At 44.3% G+C, this 20,858-nt stretch overlaps 1 protein-coding gene across 1 annotated transcript in view; it reads left to right on the top strand.

Annotated features, from left to right (window-relative positions):
* The first annotated feature begins 5,935 nt into the window (after positions 1-5,935).
* The window catches only part of DCAF12 (DDB1 and CUL4 associated factor 12), a 31,748-nt gene continuing 16,825 nt past the window's right edge, over positions 5,936-20,858 (top strand). The window contains exons 1-2 of the mRNA XM_028115133.2: positions 5,936-6,499; positions 7,556-7,810. Of these exons, the coding sequence (XP_027970934.1) occupies positions 6,422-6,499; positions 7,556-7,810 (333 nt within the window). The 5' untranslated portion in view covers positions 5,936-6,421. The remainder of the gene's footprint in view (positions 6,500-7,555; positions 7,811-20,858) is intronic.

Genomic DNA, 20,858 nt, shown 5'->3' with positions numbered 1-20,858 from the left:
AACTTACAACCCCAACATCAAGATTCACACACTCCACCGACTAAGGCAGCCAGGTGCCCCAAACCATTTCTAAATAATCTTAGATTTGGGCGCCTGGGTGGCTCAGTTGGTTAAGCGACTGCCTTCGGCTCAGGTCATGATCCTGGAGTCCCAGGATCGAGTCCCGCATCGGGCTCCCTGCTCAGCAGGGAGTCTGCTTCTCCCTCTGACCCTCTTCCCTCTCGTGCTCTCTGTCTCTCATTCTCTCTTTCTTAAATAAATAAATAAAATCTTTAAAAAAAGTAATAATAAATAAATAAATAAATGATCTTAGATTTATACAAGTTACAAGAAAATATTGGGGCACGTGGGTAGCTCAGTCGGTTGAGTGACTGACTCTTGGTTTCAGGTCGGGTCATGATCTTGGGGTTCTAGCCCCACATAGGGCTCTGCACTCAGCAAGGAGTCTGCTTCAGGATTCTTTGTCCCTCTGGACCTCCCCTCACTTGCACGCTCTCTCTCTCTAAAATAAATAAATAAATCTTAAGGAAAAAAAAAGGCAGGAGGCAAAAACCAGGAAACTGGGTAATTTACAAACTTTATAATCAGTTCCTGAAGGACTGGAAATTGTCTGTACTTAACACAAAATCTATCAGTGTGCACCAAATTATACATAAAATATAGAAATAGAATTTCTGCTCTCAAAGTAGTTGATACTCTAGATAAAATATTTCAGGTCCTGAAAAAAGAAAAAATATGAAAGTACTAGGAAAATGCTAAAATAAAGACCACTTGCAACTTCAAGTGGACCCAGATATTTAATGTGGTAGAACTGAAAATAAACTAGAGCAGAAATCCTGCGTTCCAGTCCTTACTCATCCACTGTCTGACTACATGACTTGTCTTTTTTGGTTTGAGTTTTCTGTAAGAGTAAATAATGAGATGCACTTTCTCTATAATATCTTCCATCTTTAGTAATCTATGCCCCAGGATCTGAAAAATATTATCATTCACAGGCGTTGGAGACCTCTAACATCTTTACATCACCAGAGAGCAGATATTGAGTGCTTACCATCTGTCCCTGTTCATGTTCTCATGTCCTCCAGGTCTCTTCTTGCTGTCTTTATTATGGTTTGTATGAATTAAAATCCCAAATCTTTTTTCCTAACAGAAATGCTTTCTTCCCAAGCCCTTTGCTAGCAAGGATAGTTAATTAGCTCCAACAGATTAAGGGTAGAGTCATACAGGGAATTGTGGCAACATCTGCTTTGTTTGTTCCAAGGAATCTGTGCAAATAAACAGGAGGAATTACTGTTACTAAGCATGTATAACATAATTAAATTTGTCCAAAGTATTTTATTTTTTTAAATATATATTTTTAGAGATTTTATTTATTTATTTGACAGAGAGAGACACAGGGAGAGAAGGAACACAAGCAGGGGGCGTGGGAGAGGGAGAAGCAGGCTTCCCACCAAGCAGGGAGCCCGATGAGGGGTTCGATCCTAGGACCCTGGGATCATGACCTGAGCAAAAGGCAGATGCTTAACGACTGAGCCACCCCGGCGCCCCTGTCCAAAGTATTTTAAACTATTTTCTTGTTATTAATTCTTCCTGGCAAGACCAAGTCAAAGAGAATGTAAAATGTAAGCAGTTCCTGGGTCCTCTGACCATTGATGGGCCTCCTTCTGCACATCACATCGTGAGGGAAATGTTGCAAGGACTGACTTGGAGGGGTGGGAGTAAAGAAGATTAGAACTGTTGGGGTTTTTATTTAAAGCTCTAAAATAGTACAGTTTGAAATAATCTTTCACAAGAATAATATATAGGGATCCCTGGGTGGCTCAGTCAGTTAAGCATCTGCCTTCGGCTCTGGTTGTATACCCAGGGCCCTGGGATCGAGCCCCATGTTGCCTTGGGCTCCTGCTCAGTGGGGAGTCTGCTTCTCTTTCTGCCCCTCCCCCCATTTGTTCTCTCTCTCTCTCTCAAATAAATAAAATCTTTTAAAAAAAGATAAAAGATATTTATTTATTTGAGAGAGAGAGAGAGAGAAAGCACCACCAGGGGGGAGGGTTAGAGGGAAAAGGGGAAGCAGACTCCCCATTGAGCAGAGAGCCTGATGTGGGGCTCCATCCCAGGACCCCGAGATCATGACCTGAGCTGAAGGTAGACGTTTAACTGACTGAGATACCCAGGTGCCCCAATAAATAAAATCTTAAAGAAAAAAATTTCCTGCACACCAGAAGCCTCCTTGTGTTCTCCTCCCAGCTAGTAACAAGTTAGTAGAGTTAGTAATGTCTACTTTGACTTTTTTTTTTAAGACTTTATTTACTTGACAGAGAGAAAGACCATAAGCAGGGATAGTGGCAGGTAAAGGGAGAGGGAGAAGCAGGCTCTTTGCAGAGCAGGGGAGCCTGATGTGGAGCTCAATCCCAGGACCCTGGGATCATGGCCTGAGCTGAAGGCAGACACCTAACCGACTGAGCCACCCAGGCACCCCTACTCTGACTTCTATTACTATGATATTGGGATATGATACATATTTGGTCTTTGTTCTGGTTCCTGGCATAAGAGTTCCTAAAACTCTTGTAATTTTCTAAGTGATAATGGTGAAAAGCACATCTTTTGTTATTTATAATAAGTCTTCAACCAAACCTGAGTTTATGTTAATGGGGTAACTCAAGATGGTTCCTTAGATAGCTTCAGGATGGGGCCTGGTTGCCAAAGGAACCAACCATGTGATTCCAGGTTTGGAACTTTCAGACTTAACCCTCCAGCCTCTGGGAAGGGAAAAAGGAATGGGGATTTAATTAATTACCAAAGGTTAGTGATTTAATGAATCATGCCTTCATAAAGGAACCTCCATATAAATCCTAAACTATGGGGTTTGGAGAGCCCCTAAATTCGTGAATATATCTACATGCCATGAGGGTAGTCCCCCCCAGACTCCACAGGGACAGAAGATCCTGTGTTCAGGACCCTTTCAGACCTCACTCTATGTACCTCTTCATCTGGTTGTTCATTTTTATCTTCTATAATATCCTTTATAATAAACTGGTAATAGTATTTATTTTCCTGAGTTCTGTGAGCCATTATAACAAATTATCAAACCTAATTAGGTCATCATGGGAACCCTCAATTTATATTGATTGACATTTGAATTATTTCCCATCTATGGCTGTTATGAATAAAACTATGAATATTCTTTTGCCTTTTAGTGGACATAAACATTCATTTCTGTTTATTTTATTTTTATTTATTTTATTTTTTATTTTTTTAAATATTTTATTTATTTATTTGACAGAGAGAGACACAGCGAGAGAGGGAACACAAGCAGGGGGAGTGGGAGAGGGAGAAGCAGGCTTCCCGCCAAGCAGGAGCCCGATGCAGGGCTCGATCCCAGGACCTTGGGATCATGACCTGAGCCAAAGGTAGATGCTTAACGACTGAGCCACCCAGGCACCCCTCATTTCTGTAGTTTAACCAGAAGTAGAAGTTCTGGATCATAGGGTACACATACTCAGCTATAATAGGTACTGCCATAGATTTTTCCAAATTGTACCAATTTACATGCCCACTAGCAACATATGAGAGTTCCAGTCATTCTACCTCTTTACCAATCTTTGGTATCATCAACAGGTTTTTTGTTTTTTGGGGTTTGGTTTTTTTTTTTGGTATCATCAGGATTTTTGTTTTGTTTTGTTTTTAAGATTTGTTTATTTGAGAGTAAAAGGGAGTGAGAGAGAGAGAGAGAGGGAGAAAGAACATGAGTGGGAGGGACAGAGGGAGAGAGAATCCCAAGCAGACTCCACACTGAGAGAGGAGCTTGACATGGGGCCAATCTCACAACCCTGAGATCATGACCTGAGCTGAAGTCAAGAGTCAGACACTCAACCGAGTCACCCAGGTGCCCCCAAAATTGCTTTTATTACTATTTTTTTTATGATTTTATTTATTTATTTGACAGAGAGAGACAGCATGAGAGAGGGAACACAAGCAGGGGGAGTGGAAGAGAGAGAAGCAGCCTTCCCGCCAAGCAGGAGCCCGCTGTGGGGCTTGATGCCAGGACCCTGGGATCATGACCTGGGCCGAAGGCAGACACTTAACGACTGCCACCCAAGCGCCCCCACAATTGCTTTTAAAATACTGATGATATCATGGTGCCTGGGTGGCACAGTTGGTTAAGCATCCGACTCTTGGTTTTGGCTCAGGTTGTGATCTCAGGGTGTTGAGATCCAGCCCCACGTTGGACTCTGCACTCAGGAGGGAGTCTGTTTGATTCTCTCTCTGCCCCTCCGCACCTGCGTGCGGGCTCTCTCTCAAATAAATAAATCTTTTTTTTTTAAGATTTTATTTATTTATTTGAGAGAGAGAATGAGAGACAGAGAGCACGAGAGGGAAGAGGGTCAGAAGGAGAAGCAGACTACCTGCTGAGCAGGGAGCCTGATGCGGGACTCGATCCCGGGACTCCAGGATCATGACCTGAGCTGAAGGCAGTCGCTTAACCAACTGAGCCACCGGGGCGCCCCTCTCAAATAAATAAATCTTTAAAAAAAATAAATAAATAAAGGCAACTGTGGACTTTTAAACTTCCAGGTGAATCTTCATTCCACAGAAATTATGAGCTCTGCTGGGAGGTGCATTTGGGGCTAGTTCCTGGGATGCCAAGATGAAGTACACTAACCTTGAGGATGAGCCTGCAGCCTCTGACATGGGCAGATACCAGGATCCAAGTGCAGCTCAGCATGAGCCTAGAGATTCTCAAAGGAATTCCAGACTCTTGCACAGTGGGCTCCTGGATCATCAAGGGCATTGTGAGGCAAGACAGACCTGGAACAATAGGCTCAAAAAGGAAGGTGAACCACTTCTGAGTCATTCACTCCGTGCATGTCTCTGAAGGGATAGGGCCGACCAAGTAAGATGGGGCTGCCTTTCCCAAGGTGGCATTAGAGATTAGTGGCAGTGCCCACTTGGGATGGCAGAGGACCCTGTCTCAATCTGGTCTTTGTTTCGACTTGGAAAACAAATCTAAATCTTGTAGGCGGAACTTCAGATGGGTCAACAGAACTCCCTGGAGGTATGAGGCCTGAAGCCACCAGCAGGTAACTGGGCACTACAGCCCGAGGCCGGGTCAACCCTAAGCAAAGAGCATCCTGCTTCCTTAAAGGGTTTCTTTGCCTGAGGAAAGTGGAAGCCAGCACTCAAATTCCTACAAGATCTTCTGAAAATGGAGGCAAGGGTGATCCTAAAGAAGCCTCCTTATCTAACTGACTTACAAGCAATGTCCACTCTCTGTGGTTCAGAATTTCACCCAATCTGCCCTCATGGGGATGCAACCAGGGTCCCAAATGAGAGGCTGGCAGTGGCAGTCCCCTGTTCCTGTTCTCAATTTAGGACCGCATGGGAGACATAAGAAACAGATAAATTAAGGCGTGAGGTCTATTTCATAAAGCACAAAAGACAGTGTGGCCGGCAGGTCATGAGAATCTAAAGGGAGAGGAGGTCGTAGCTGAGGGAAAGATGACGAGGGCTGTTGTGGTTAGGCAGGAGAGAGGGTTAGGCGGGGCATGTGGCCAGCAGGAAGGCAGGAGACTGAGTGGAGAATGGAGCCTGAAGGCTCTCGAGGGGTGGGAAGAGGCCAGAGCCCGGGCAGCAGTCTGGGCTGGTAATGTCAGGCAGGGCAGGTACTCTGCTGAAGGAAAGTCTGGCCACGCGGGCGTGGATTCCGAGACGGACTCCACCTTGCGAGAGTGCAGGAAGAAGGTCCTGCCTCCTGGCACACAGTGCAGCCCTTGGTGTCAGGGCTCCGTTTGTGATAGGTTCGGGGAAAGTGCTGCGCTCAATGAGAGATAACCAGTGGCAGCGGCCGGGTAGAGGCGTGTGCTGGGAAGTATTCCTTCCCGGAGCGAGGATAGTCGTCCTCACTTCCGGGTGCTTGCGGATGGGCAGGCGGGGGTCCGAGGTCGACCGCCAGAACGCAGATTCCTCTGACCCCAGGTCTTCCACCTCCAGCGGCCATCTGACGACCGTTGGAAATGCGCGGGCGGCCGCAAAACAACTGCCGCGGACTCTCCACTTGCAGGCTGTAAACCCCACCCCTGAAAGCCCCGCAGCGTCTCTGCGGCGATATGCCGCGAAGTGCGGCTGCGCAAGGGTGACGGAGCACGGGGGAGGGGGTGTTTTGGTTCTAGCCGCTCGCCGTCCTTTCAGACTCGTTCGTCTGAAAGCTTCTCTTTCCTTCCTCCCCTGTCCCTTCCCTTTCCCTTTCCCGGCCCCAGTCCTCCCTCCCTCCTTTCCCTTTGCCTGCCTTCCCGGGTCCGGGCCATTTTCCGGGCCAGGCGCACAAAAGTGCGCGGCCCCGGGGCCCAGTATATGACCCGCTGTCTTGCTAACCCTCGCTACCCACGCCCCATGTGGCTGCGGGGCCGCTGCGGCGCTGCCCACTATGGCCCGGAAAGCAGTTAGCAGGAAGCGGAAAGCGCCCGCCTCGCCAGGAGCTGGGAGCGACGCTCAGTGCCCGCAGGTGAGGGCTGAGAGGCCTGGACCCGTGTTATATCGCGGAGGCACCCAGAGGGGGATAGGGGTCTAAGGCCAGGGAACCGGAACCGGGGACCAAAGTCTGTAGTCAGAGGTGAGCCAAGAGCGGAGCCCCAGCCTTTTGGGACAGGGCCGGGCCCTCAGGAGTTCATAGATCTGAAAGGCCAGAGGAATGAGGAGCTAAAGGGAAACTTGGAAACGGGGCATATTCCGCGGAAGGCCTGCAGCCGGTCGTGGGGCTTTTGGGGAAACTAGAATCTTGGCTTTGGAGGAAGGAAAACCAACATCGAGGGGAATCAGGAACAAAACCTCCCAGAAGATACAGGCAGGGAGAGTGAATTCCCCCTTCCGTGGCTTTGGGAAGCGGAGATGATTGCGTCCTTTATAAGAGAAGGAGTTTCCTCTGGATACCTCAAGCCCTGAGGTGGGCTTTTTGGCTCTTGGACCGGTATAAAAAACAGCAGTTCTTGTTAAACGCGTATTCGGACTCTGATTTCCCGTGCTTCCTACCCCGTTAGTATTTGATTTTTCGAATTCTTAAAACCGCCAGGAGCGTGTGCCTGGTGACGGGGGGGTCGCCCTGATAGCGCATCCCTGGAAGACCTGGGACCCCAGGCTGGCCCCAGCTGCACTCTCCATGCTCCACGGGGAGTACAGACTAAGAGGAAGAAGGGTCCTGGGTAGAGATGCAGCCCGGGTCGGTGTAGTAATTATTTGGTCCCTCATTCCCTTCTCTATCAAGGATAACTTTAGGGGCCCTGAAGCCTTCACCCCTAACAGGGCTAGTAAATCTTTTGACCTCTTTTCTGCTTCCTTTTCCTTGTCTTTCAGGCCTTGTTTCTCATAGGTAGGTTTGACTATGAGCAGTATCTTAGTGTTGGAAGAGTTAAACTGGACTTTCTATATTGAGATTTCTGTTCTGTTGTATTTCTGTTTTAATGTAAATGTAAATCCTGCAGGAGGAGTTCTTGGTGATACAGGAGGATCCCTTGTTCTGAAGGAAGGTAGCCAAAGCCCTAATTTCTAATGTTGCTTTCCACAGTTTGGCTGGGATCACTCACTTCACAAAAGGAAAAGACTCCCCCCAGTGAAGAGATCCCTAGTGTACTACCTGAAGAATCGAGAAGTCAGGCTTCAGAATGAAACCAGCTATACTCGAGTGTTGCATGGCTATGCAGCACAGCAACTTCCCAGTCTCCTGAAGGAGAGAGAGTTTCACCTTGGGACCCTTAATAAAGTGTTTGCATCTCAGTGGCTGAATCATAGGCAAGTGGTGTGTGGCACAAAATGCAATACGGTAAGCGTCTGGGGGGTAAGTGAACCTTATCCTAGCGCCTGAATACATTTTGGCTCCACATGCTCTAGAACCTCTCACTGCTCATTTTCCCCATCAGTTTCTTTTGGGAGGAGATTGCCTCACTCTGCTTTCCATTCCCTCCTATCTGTTGATAACTTCTTCCTCTCTGTCCTTTTTCCCACTTCCTCATCTTCTTGATAGATCTTCGGAGGAGTCTGTTTCTTTAGGCCTCTTGCCGTACAGCTGTTCCACTGCTTTTAGAGTTCTTTGACCTCATGTTTTTATGCTGCTTTTTAAGTCAGAAACCTTAGAGGAAAGACTTAGGAAAGAATGATGCTGGGGAGGGGTGTGGGGGGCTGGGTTAGCCTGGTGATGGGTATTAAAGAGGGCACATTCTGCGTGGAGCACTGGGTGTTATGCACAAACAATGAATCATGGAACACTACATCAAAAACTAATGATGTGATGTATGGTGATTAACATAACAATAAAAAATTATTTAAAAAAATGCTCAGGGCATCATTCAGGATACATAAAAGTGGAAACCTAGGTCTTATCTGCGAAGCTAAGGGCACATATAAGAATATTTTAAGTAGCACTTGGAGAGCGCCTTTGTGGCACAGTTGGTTCAGCATCCGACTCATGGTTTTGACTCAGGTCATGATCTCAGGGTCATGAGATTGAGCCCTGTGTTGTGCTCTGTGATCAGCATGGAGTCTGCTTGAGATTCTCTCTCTTTCCCTCGACCCCTCCCACTCATGTGCATGAGCTCTCACTCTAAAATAAATCTTCAAAAAAAAAAAAAATAAACTAGCACTTGGTTCGGGATAGGAATAAAGCAAACCTTTTTTTTTCCCATTCTTTTTTAGGGAGTAGAATCCAAAGTAGAATTAAAGATTTCCTTTTTTTTTTTTTTAAGATTTTATTTATTTATTTGACAGAGAGAGGGAACACAAGCAGGCGGAGTGGGAGAGGGAGAAGCAGGCTTCCCACTGAGCAGGAACCCCATGCAGGGCTCAATCCCAGGACCGTGGGATCATGACCTGAGCCGAAAGCAGACACTTAACAACTGAGCCACCCAGGCCCCCCTAAAGATTTAATTTAAGAAAGGGTAGAGAAGGAGCGCCTGGGTGGCTCAGTCATTAAGCGTCTGCCTTCGGCTCAGGTATCCCAGGGTCCTGGGATCGAGCCCCGCATCGGGCTCCCTGCTCAGCGGGAGGCCTGCTTCTCCCTCTCCCACTCCCCCTGCTTGTGTTCCCTCTCTCGCTGTGTCTCTCTCTGTCTCAAATAAATAAAATCTTAAAAAAAAAAAAGGGTAGAGAATGTGTGTTTGGTGGTATATTTCAGGATGTAAATGTTCTTTGCAAAGTAGCCTCCTGAAAAGGATTCAAAAGAGAGAAAAACTATTACATGAGGAAGAGAGTGTTTTTACACAGAATGAGTTAGAAAATAGCTGTACATGAATGAAGGGAAAAATTTATCAGCTCTATAATCACAATTATAGGCATAGATAAAATATGTGAATCCAGGTTTGGATATTGCAGATATGTTTGGAACAGAAGGACACAAATATCATAATGTCAGAGGAATGGCAAGAGGCAGGGCCTGGAGGTAGGAAATGATTCCAGACGAAGCATGAGAAAAGATGGGATATAGGCTCAACTGCTCTCTCTGTTTTCACCTTACACAGAAACACAGCTTGGATTAATTGAAAGAGAAGAGGTTGCTTTAGATCAAGAGTGTCTTAAGTACTAGAAGTGTTTGTTTATAAAGGACATAGGCAAAGATTTAAACATGAATTTTAAGGAAGGAAATATTCTAATCTTGGTGGTTGGGGCCCAGCTGGCATTTCCTCTTCTGTTGAAGGTTGCTGCTTATCATACAGAAGCCTTTCAAAACTGAGTAGTGGTGGCAAGCCTCTATAAAACTTCCTTTTCCTAGTCTCGCAGGCCACCACTCATGATTTAAGAGAACTGTCATTATTGTCACTTGGAATAGAAAAAGAGTCTCCCATTTGGAGGAATTCATTCTACTCCACATAAACCATTAGTGTTTTGCCCAGCAAATGCTGTTGAATTATAAACTATGTTAATCATAGTCTCCTTCTTGAATTTATTGACCCTATTTTGAAGGTTTGCATAATGTTAAGTAATAATTTAATGTACTCTTAATACCTGCCTCTTTCTCTCTTCCTGTTTCCTCATAACCTAACATGTTTAAATGAGGGCCTGTTTTCTTTATAATTTGTGTTGTTACTTGCTTAGCTTCCAGAACCAAAGCAGGGAACCAGGAATGCTGCTCTTTGAACTTTCCGACATTGGACAAATGAGTCCCTTATCTGTGCCTTTGTTTTCCCATCTGTAACATGGGAGTGATAATGTCCAGAGCTGAGAAGGTGGCTGTGCACCTTGGGAAATACTTGAAGTTAGCAATATCTTTCTTATGCAAAAATAGTGGTGATAATGAATGCAAAGCTTTTTCCAATGCTCTTTGCATTCCCTGGGACGTCCCTCATTTTGAAAGAGGAAAATTAAACAATTAGAATTATCTTTGGATAATATGTCAAGATTTTGGGGGGGAAAGAGTTTGTGTTGGAGTCTCAATAATAAATGAAGTTTTGAATATTGAAATTTTGCTATCAATGAAGCAATTTTAATGTATTAGGTAGGAAAAGTATACAACTACTTATATCCTGAAATAGTCTGTACCTTCAGGTTAGAAGCTGTTTTTGTCTTGGGTGCTGTTGGTATTCATCAGCATTTAACTGAATGTATACAAATGCTAAAAAAGTAAGGTTATGGGGCACCTGGGTGGCTCAGTTGGGCGTCTGCCTTAGGCTCAGGTCATAATCTCAGGGTCCTAGGATCTTTAGGCTCTGCTCAGCACGCAGTCTGCTTCTCCTTCTGTTCTCTTGCTCTCTCTCAAGCAAATAAAATCTTAAAAAAAAAAAAAGCCAAGTTATTTCCCAGTTAACTAGCTTGGGGCAATGGTTTTGAAAAACCTCTGCTGAGGCCTTAGATCATCCTTTTCGAAAAAAAGCAGATATATTTTGTAAATCTTTTTGTAGCTTGATAGCTGAGGTGAGAATTGCCCTGTGCTGTGTTGCCACACTCAAACTAGGAGCAGTCATTCAACCCCCTGAATTTTCTGGGCCCAGTAAGCACAAGAAGGACCATAAAAATGGCCAACTCTTTTTTTTTTTTTTTAAGATTTTATGTATTTATTTGACAGAGAGAGACACAGCAGGAGGGGGAACACAAGCAGGGGGAGTGGGAGAGGGAGAAGCAGGCTTCCCGCGGAGCAGGGAGCCCGATGCGGGGCTTGATCCCAGGACCCCGCGATCATGAACTAAGCTGAAGGCAGACGCTTAACGACTGAGCCACCCAGGGACCCCTGTTCTAATCATTAATAACATTTGTATGGTTATATTTTTACTAAATTACCAAAAGAGAAAGGCATAGGGGCACTTGGGTGGCTCAGTCATTAAGTGTCTGCCTTCGGCTTGGGTCATGATCCTGGGGACCTGGGATCGAGCCCCACATTGGGCTCCCTGCTCCGCAGGAAGCCTGCTTCTCCCTCTCCCACTCCCCCTGCTTGTGTTCCTTTTCTCACTGTGTCTCTCTCTGTCAAATAAATAAAATCTTTTAAAAAAACAAACGAGAAAGGCATAGTATAACCTTAATTGGAACATGGGCCTGGAAACCAGGATGGGTAGGTATATTTTTCTGGTTTAGGGTTACAAAGTCAGATTGTCTACAGAGCCAGACAGAAAAGCTAAGTAAGAGAAGCTTGCCAGGCGCAAGACAGTAAGTTGTGGGGACTGCAAAGAGCCAGAGAAGGTATTCTTGGCTCCAAGCAGTTGTTGCCATGCAAGAATCTGAGCCTATTGTTAATTTTCCTTTTTTTTTTTTAAGAGAAACTGGAAATCTGGATTTTTATGGGGAAAAGTATCAACCACTTATGAAGATTATTGAGAATCTGGTGTGACAAGAGCTTTATGTATCTGGAAGAGAATTGTGAGATTAAGGTTGGAAAGGTTCATTAGGATCAAATTATGGAAGCCATTGAGTGTCCAGCTGAGATCTTATTTGGTGGGGAATGGAGAGACAAGACCCAAGGATTTTAAGCTGGGAGTGGAGTACTGCTTTAGGGAAAGCAGTTACAGGATGCTAGTGCTATAGTATAAATGAAGTAATGAGGACCAAAAGCAGGATAGTGGCAGGGAGAGAGTGAGAAGACAGATACATCTTAAGAGAGACGCCTGGCTGGTTCATTCAATGGAGCATGAAACTCTTGATCTTGGGATCATGAATTTGAGCCCCATGTTGGGCATAGAGCCTACTTTAAAAAAAAAAATTTTTTTTTTAAAGTACATTTTAAGAGGTAAAATCTGTAGGGACACCTGAGTGGCTCAGTTGGTTGAGGGTCTGCCTTAGGCTCAGGTCATGATTCCGGGGTCTTGGGATCAAGTCCCACATGGGGTCCCTGCTCAGCATGAAGCCTGCTTCTCCCCCTGCCTGCCTCTCCCCCTGTTTGTGCTCTCTCTCTCTCTCTTTCTCTGACAAATAAATAAATAAAATCTTAAAAAAAAAAAAGAGGTACAATCTGTAGATGGTCAGATGCTCAGATATAATCCAGAGGATTAAGTTAAAATTGATAACTGATGTCTTGAAAACCTGGGTAACTGGAAGGATGGCAGGAGAGGAAGGAGTATTAAACAGATTTGAAAAGAAAATGAGTTTAGTTTTGTGCTTTCACTTAGTTGAAATTTAAGAGGTGTAAAAATTGAAGTTAGTGATTTGGGAATGGTCATCTATGTATAAGGGATTATTGAAATTAGTGCACTACCATGGGAGAGACGGTAGAGAAGACACTCTTAAGTCCCATAAACCTTCCCTAAAATTGCAAAAATTTCATTATATGTGTATTTTCTGGGCACAATGAGTTCGGGAGGTGGTATGGGGAGCATTCTGTAGTTTTCATTATATTTTCAAAAGGAGTACTGTGAGCCAGAAATGGGTACGAACCATTGATACTGAAAGGGTAGCTATAAAGATAGAATCTTGGAGCAGGAAGGTCAGAGGAGAACTAGGGCTATTTTGGGGCACCTGGCTGGCTTAGAAGAGCATTCGACTCTTGATCTCAGGGTCGTGAGTTGGAGCCCCACATTGGGTGTAGAGATTACTTAAAATAAATATAATTTTATTTATTTATTTATTTTTAAAGATTTTATTTATTTGAGAGAGAGAGAGAATGAGAGAGAGCACGAGAGGGAAGAGGGTCAGAGGGAGAAGCAGACTCCCTGCTGAGCAGGGAGCCCGATCCCAGGACTCCAGGATCATGACCTGAGCCGAAGGCAGTCACCTAACCAACTGAGCCACCCAGGCGCCCTAAAATAAATATAATTTTAAAAAAGAAGGAAAGGGAATATTTTGAGAGGGGGCAGTTTAAGACAAAGACGGTGATAGAGTGATAATGTATGCAGAGTTTGAGACATATAATTTTAGATTATTTCTCATTTACTGATACCCTTCAGCCAAAGACTATCAGGAACTTAGTAGATACAATTGCTTATTGCAACTACAGAGAACCTAAACCAAAGGGAACCATGAGACCTCTCAGTAGGAGGGTGTTACAAAGGACTTAAAAGGGCGATTTGGGGGAATGCTTAAGGAAATGGGATTTTCACAGGAAAATTTACTGGGAAATTATTTTTACCAAGACACCAAGGCCTAGCTGATAGTACCAGGCTAACTACTAGATGTCAGGGCTGCTTGCTTTTTCTCAACATCTTCCAAAGTAATAAATGGTCACGGGTATACTGCTGAATTCACACATAGAGTTGGTGAATTATAATGAAACAGAAAAGGGGTGCCAGGCTGGCCCAGTTTGTGTAGAGCATATGACTCTTGATATTGGGGTTGGAAGTTTGAGCCCCACATTGAGTATAGAGATTACTTAAAAATAAAGTTAAAAAGAATGAAGCAGACAAAATGAGTTTGGGCCGCGATTTGTTGTCAGATGGGAGGAAGAAGAACTTTTGAGGAGCCTAATTTTGGGTGTGGAGAGGAATGGTAGACACCAGGGTTGAGAAAATAGCTGTAATGTTGTCCCTGAGTTTCCATATGCAGATTCCTGAAATGATAAAAGCAGAATATGAAATCCAGTCTGAGACACAGGAAAACAAAATATGGTGAAGTGTGGGAGTTTTGCTCTGACCAGATCTTTAATTCTTGCTCCTTCATTTTATTTTTTTTTTAAGATTTTTTTTATTTATTCATTTGAGACACAGAGATACTGAGAGAGAGAGAAAGCATGAGCAGGAAGAGAGGCAGAGGGAGAGGGAGAAGCGGGCTCCCCCCTGAGCCAGGAGCCCAATGTGGGGCTCGATCCCAGGACCCTGGGATCATGACCTGAGCCAAAGGCAGACGCCTAACCATCTGAGCCACCCAGGTGCCCTGCTCCTTCATTTTACTATTTTATTTCCCCAAAGGGATTACAGCCTCTTATTTTTACCTTTTTTTTAAGATTTTATTTATTTATTTATTTATTTTTTAAGATTTTATTTATTTATTCATGAAAGACAGAGAGAGAGAGAGAGAGAGGCAGACGGAGAAGCAGGCTCCCAAGGAGCAGGGAGCCTGATGCGGGACTCGATCCCAGGACCCTGGGATCATGACCTGAGCTGAAGGCAGACGATTAACCATCTGAGCCACCCAGGCGCCCAAAGATTTTATTTATTTGACAGAGAGTGTGCACACAAGCAGGGGAGCTGCAGGCAGAGGGAGAAGCAGGCTCCCCGCTGAGCAGGGAGCCTGACGTGGGACTCGATTCCAGGACCCAGAGATCATGACCTGAGCTAAAAGCAAACGCTTAACTGACTGAGTCACCCAGGCGCCCCTCAGAATATTTGACTTTATTTTTTTTTTTAAGATTTATTTATTTGACAGAGAGAGACATAGCAAGAGAGGGAACACAAGCAGGGGGAGTGGGAGAGGGAGAAGCAGGCTTCCCGCAGAGCAGGGAGCCTGATGCGGGGCTGGATCCCAGGACCCTGGGATCATGACCTGAGCTGAAGGCAGATGGTTAATGACTGAGCCACTCAGGCGTCCCTATTTGACTCTTTTAGAGAAAGATTTTATTTTATTTTATTTTTTAAAGATTTTATGTATTCATCTGACAGAGACACAACAAGAGAGGGAACACAGACGGGGAGAGGGAGAAGCAGGCTTCCCGCCAAGCAGGGAGCCCGATGTGGAGCCTTATCCCAGGACCCTGGGACCATGACCTGAGCCGAAGGCAGATGCGTAACGACAAAAAGAAAAAAAGAAAAATGATAGACTTGCTATGTTGATTCTGGGCCCCATTTCTTAATTTTCTTTGTGCTTATGGACAAGCCCCAGATACTGTTCCTAAGACTTTTTTCTGTCACCTTTAAAATAAATGGAGAGAGTAGTACCTGCCCAGTAGATCATGAACAGAATTAAATAAAATGTTGGTTAGCACAGTGTCTAAAATTTATGTTTAGTAAATTGTTGATCTAATTAATGGTGGCGATGATTTGATGGTTCTAGACTTTAGGTGTATTTCTGGCCAGATTCAGGTATGCTTAATGTAAATAGGATTTCTATATCCTATAAATGGCTTCTTTTCTGTATGCCAGTCACATCCCAAGTATCTTAAACACTTTTTTTTAAAGATTTTATTTATTTATTTGAGAGAGAGAGAATGAGAGAGAGCACGAGAGAGAAGAGGGTCAGAGGGAGAAGCAGACTCCCTGCCGAGCAGGGAGCCTGATGAGGGACTCAATCCCGGGACTCCAGGATCATAACCTGAGCCGAAGGCAGTTGCTTAACCAACTGAGCCACTCAGGCGCCCATCTTAAACACTTTTGAATAATTCATCTAGGGGCTTCTGGGGGCTCAAGATGGTTAAATGTCTGCCTTTGGCTCAGGTCTTGATCCTGGGGTCCTGGGATTGAGCACCACATCAAGCTCCCTGCGCAGTGGGGAGTTTGCTTCTCCCTTGCCCTCTGCCCTTCCACCCCGGCTTGTCCACTTGCTTGCTCTCTCAAATTAAAAAAAAAAAAATCTCTATTTATTATGTAATTACCTAAGGAAGTACAATTAGGAAATTATATTTAATTTCATTATAAGAATACAGATAAAAGCAAAATATTTTACTGTGTACAAATTATAATACCTAGTTCTGATAAGGATGTAGTGGAACAGGTGTGTATATATATATTATATATGTATATGTAGCCACTAAAACCTTTTATCGGCAGTAATTTGGCATTATATTTCAAGTCTGGTACATATTGCTGAATGAAGGGCCTTAAAGTATTATACCCTTTGACCTAATATTTTCAGACCAGGGAATTTATCCAAAGGAAGAGAAGTCTTTTTTGACAAGATAATCATTGGAAGCTATTTTATCTAAATACTAACAAAAGGAGGGATGCCCGGGTGGCTCAGTCGGTTAAATGTCTGCATTTGGTTTGGCTCAAGGCATGATCCTGGGGTCCTGGGATCTTGGGATCGAGTGGGCTCCCTCCTGAGCGGGGAGTCTGCTTCTCCCTCTTCCTCTCCTTCTAGCCCCTCCCCCTGTTCCTGCCCGAGCACACTCTCTCTCAAATAAATAAATAAATAAAATCTTTAAAAAAAATAATAAAAGAATACTTGAGTACTTTATGGTAAATCATATCTGCATGATGTTATGCAGAAATTAACATAATTATGAATACTAATAGCACACAAAGCTTTTTCTTTTTTTTTCTCCCCCCAAGATTTTATTTAGTGGAGCACCTGGGTGGCTTAGATGGTTAAGCGTCAGCCTTCAGCTCTGGTCATGATCTCCTTGTCCTGGGATCCAGCCCTGCGTCCCTACTGAGCAGAGAGTCTGCTTCTCACTCTCCCCGTGCTCCTCCATACCCCACTCATGCTTTCTCTCTCTCTCAAATGAATAAATAAAATCTAAAAAAAAAAAAATAGGGTTGCCTGAGTGGCCCATTCGGTTAAGCGTCTGCTTTCGGCTCGGGTCCACTTCTCCCTCTCCCTCTGCCTGCCGTTCCCCTTGCTTGTGCTTTCCCCCTCTCTCTCTCTCAAATAAATGAATAAAATCTTTAAAAAATTTTTTTATTTTTATTTTTTTAAAGGTTTTATATATCCATTTGACAGAGACACAGCAAGAGAGGGAACACAAGCAGGGGGAGTGGGAGACGGAGAAGCAGGTCTCCCGCCGAGCAAGGAACCTGATGCTCCCTGATGCTGGGCTCGATCTCAGGACCCTGGGATCATGACCTGGGTGGAAGGCAGCTGCTTAACCAACTGAGCCACCCAAGAGGCCAAACACACAGAGCATTTGATATGTTAAATGTAATGAGAGACAAAATTCTTCTTTTTTTTAATTTATTTAGTAATCTGTACACCCAATGTGGGGCTGGAACTCACAGCCTCTAGATCAACAGTTGCACGCTTCTCTGACTGAGCCAGCCAGGTGCCCAAGATACAAAATTTCTATCTGTGCTTATTATAGCTATACATAATTATGCATGCATGTGGTTAAGGACTAAACAGGAACTGGACAAATGAAAAAACACATTTGAAAAGACAGGGGGCACCTGGCTGGCTCAGTCAGTGGAGCGTGTGACTCTTGATTCTAGGGATCGTGAGTTCGAGACCCATGTTGGGCAAAGAGATTACTTCATAAAAATTTTAAAAAGGGACACCTGGGTGGCTCAGTTGGTTAAGCATCTGCCGTTGGCTCAGGTCATGATTTCAGGGTCCTGGGATCGAGCCCCACATTGGGCTCCCTGTTCAGCAGGGAGCCTGCTTCTCCCTCTCCTTCTGCCTGCAGCTCCTGCTGTGCTCTCACTGTCTCTGTCAAGTGGATAAATAAAATCTTTTATTTTTTAATATTAAAAAAATAATAAAAAATAATAAAATAATTTTTTAAAGATTTTATTTATCCATTTGACAGAGACAGCGAGAGAGGGAACTCAAGCAGGGGGAGTGGGAGAGGGAGAAGCAGGCCTCTCGCTGAGCAAGGAGCCTGTTGCTTCCTGATGCCTGGCTCGATCATGACCTGAGCTGAAGGCAGACACTTAACTGAGCTACCCAGGTGCCCCAAACTTGTTTTTTTTTTAATGTTACTTCAGCTAGATGAATCTTTTTTTTCTTAGCCTAAAACAGTGGTGGAAATGACCTTGCCCAGTTTCCATTCATTGCTTGTCTGCTGACAAAGATTGAACACAGTTGTACATCTCTTTTGGGGAGAGGGAATAAAATAGAATGGTAGGATATATAACAAAAGGAGTTTCCTTTCTGAGTCACACAAGGAGTTTTTTGGAGCTCAAAATAACATCTAGAGCGAGATCTTGCTTCTCAGGGGGCAAGTACACAACCATGTTATCCTAAAGTCTTTGTGCTATAATATAATGGTCAGAAAATAAAAGTGAAAGAAAAAGGATTATATAGTATTATCATTGTTTTAATACTGTTAATGAAAGCTTATAATTTCTTAATATACCAGATAAATAATTAATATGTGACTACAAACTGTTCTCCAGTAATTTGTAGTTTAGAGATAAGGCTCCCTGCTAATTCTGAGTAGATGGCTTTCTATCTAAAAATTCTGTAGGGGAAGAAAAAGCTGAGAATATCTTGTATAGAAATTGTTTTCTTCTGGGGCGCCCGAGTGGCTCAGATGTTTGAGCATCTGCCTTCATGATCCCAGGGTCTTGGGATCGAGCCTTGCATCGGGCTCCCTGCTTGGTGGGGAGCCTGCTTCTCCCTCTCCCTCTACTTTCCCCCTGCTTGTGCTCTCTCGCTCTCTCTGTCAAATAAATAAATAAAATCTTAAAAAAAAATTGTTTTCGGGCGCCTGGGTGGCTCAGTTGGTTAAGCGACTGCCTTCGGCTCAGGTCATGATCCTGGAGTCCTGGGATCGAGTCCCACATCGGGCTCCCTGCTCAGCAGGGAGTCTGCTTCTCCCTCTGACCCTCTTCCCTCTTGTGCTCTCTGTCTCTCATTCTCTCTCAAATAAATAAATCTTTAAAAAAAAAACTAATGTATGGTGATTAACAAAATAAATTAAAAAAAAATTGTTTTCTTCTGAATAATCTGTACATAAATATTAGCATCTTTGAGTGCTATAGAAATCAGTTTCTGTCTTCCATAGGAAGAAGTGAGGACTCGTGTAAAGTCAGACAGTCAGCCAGTTCTTTTATTTACCCTTTTATTTTTCTTTTTTTAATTTTATTCATTTATTTTTTTTTTTAAGCTGGGCATGGAGCCAACACGGGACTTGAACTCACAACCCTGAGATCAAGACCTAAGCTGAGATCAAGAGTCTCAACTGACTGAGCTACCCAGGCGCCCTTATCCTTCTGTTTTTTTTCTGATTGGATGGTACCACTTGGAAGTAGGACATAGACTTTGTAATTATATAAAGGCAATACTCAGTTGGGTTCTCTCTCTTTTTTTTTTTTAATGGGGGGCGGGGGGATTGAGCATAAGCAGGGGGAGTGGCAGGCAGAGGGAAAAGCAGGCTCCCTGCTGAGCAGGGAGCCCAACATGGGGCTTGATCCCACCAGATCACCACCTGAGCTGAAGACTGATGCCCAACAACTGAGCCACCCAGGCGCCCTAAGAGGAGTTTTTTTAACCAAATGTTTGTCAAGGTGCTTCAGATAGCTAAACCTCTGTGGTATGCTGTCAGAGACTTGTTCACTTTGGGGTGGGTACTAGGCAGAATCTTAGGTGTCTTTTTTTTTTTTCTTTTTTTAAAGATTTTATTTATTTATTTGACAGAGACACAGCTAGAGAGGGAACATAAGCAGTGGGAGTGGGAGAGGGAGAAGCAGGCTTCCCGTGGAGCAGGGAGCCCGATGCGGGGCTCGATCCCAGGACCCTGGGATCATGACCTGAGCCGAAGGCAGACGCCCAACGACTGAGCCACCCAGGCGCCCCTGGAATCTTAGGTGTCTTGCTAAAGGTGACTTTGGGACTTATTTTATGTTTTTTTTTTTAATTTATTATTTTTTTAGTAAGCTCTATGCTCAGCGTGGAGCTTGAACTCACAACTCATAGATCAATAGTCGTATGCTCCACCAACTGAGGCAGCTAGGTGCCTCAGGACTTAACTTCATTTTTTTTTTTAATTTTATTTATTTATTTGAGGGAGAGAATGAGAGAGAGAGCGAGCACATGAGAGAGGGGAGGGTCAGAGGGAGAAGCAGACTCCCCACTGAGCAGGGAGCCCGATGTGGGACTCGATCCCGGGACTCCAGGATCATGACCTGAGCCGAAGGCAGTCGCCCAACCAACTGAGCCACCCGGGCGCCCGACTTAACTTCATTTTTAACAGAGCCCTCCAGAATCAGGGATTAGAAATCAATTTATTGGGGGCACCTGACTGGCTCATTCAAGAAAGCATGCAACTTCTTGATCTCAGGGTTGTGAATTCAAGCCCCATGTTGGCTGTGGAGATTACTTAAAAATAAAATCTTTTTGGGGCACTTGTGTGGCTCAGTCATTAAGCATCTGCCTTCAGCACAGGTCATGATCCCAGGGTCCTGGGATCGAGCCCCGCATCGGGCTCCCTGCTTGGCGGGAAGCCTGCTTCTCCCTCTCCCACCCCGCCTGCTTGTGTTCCCTCTCTCGCTGTGTCTCTGCCAAATAAATAAAATCTTAAAAACAACAACAACAAAACATGGAAAGCTGTTCATGCTATGGTATTAAATGAATAAGCTTTTTAAAAGAGATTTTATTTTATTTTTTCAAGATTTTATTTATTTATTTGACAGAGAGAGAGACACAGTGAGAGAGGGAACACAAGCAGGGGAAGTGTGAGAGGGAGAAGCAGGCTTCCCGCCGAGCCCCGATGCGGGGCTCGATCCCAGGACCCTGGGATCATGACCTGAGCCGAAGGCAGATGCTTAATGACTGAGCCACCTAGGCACTCCAAACAGCTTTCCTTGTTAATAAATGTCCTCTATTCCATTTCTTCTTTTTTTTTTTTAAGTAAACTCAACCCCCAACAAGGG

Source organism: Eumetopias jubatus, unplaced genomic scaffold, assembly GCF_037043125.1.
Source record: "Eumetopias jubatus isolate StellerSeaLion01/CBP00866 unplaced genomic scaffold, mEumJub1_p1.0 scaffold_15, whole genome shotgun sequence".
NCBI lineage: Eukaryota > Metazoa > Chordata > Mammalia > Carnivora > Otariidae > Eumetopias > Eumetopias jubatus.
This window is presented reverse-complemented; position numbering and strand designations above follow the sequence as displayed.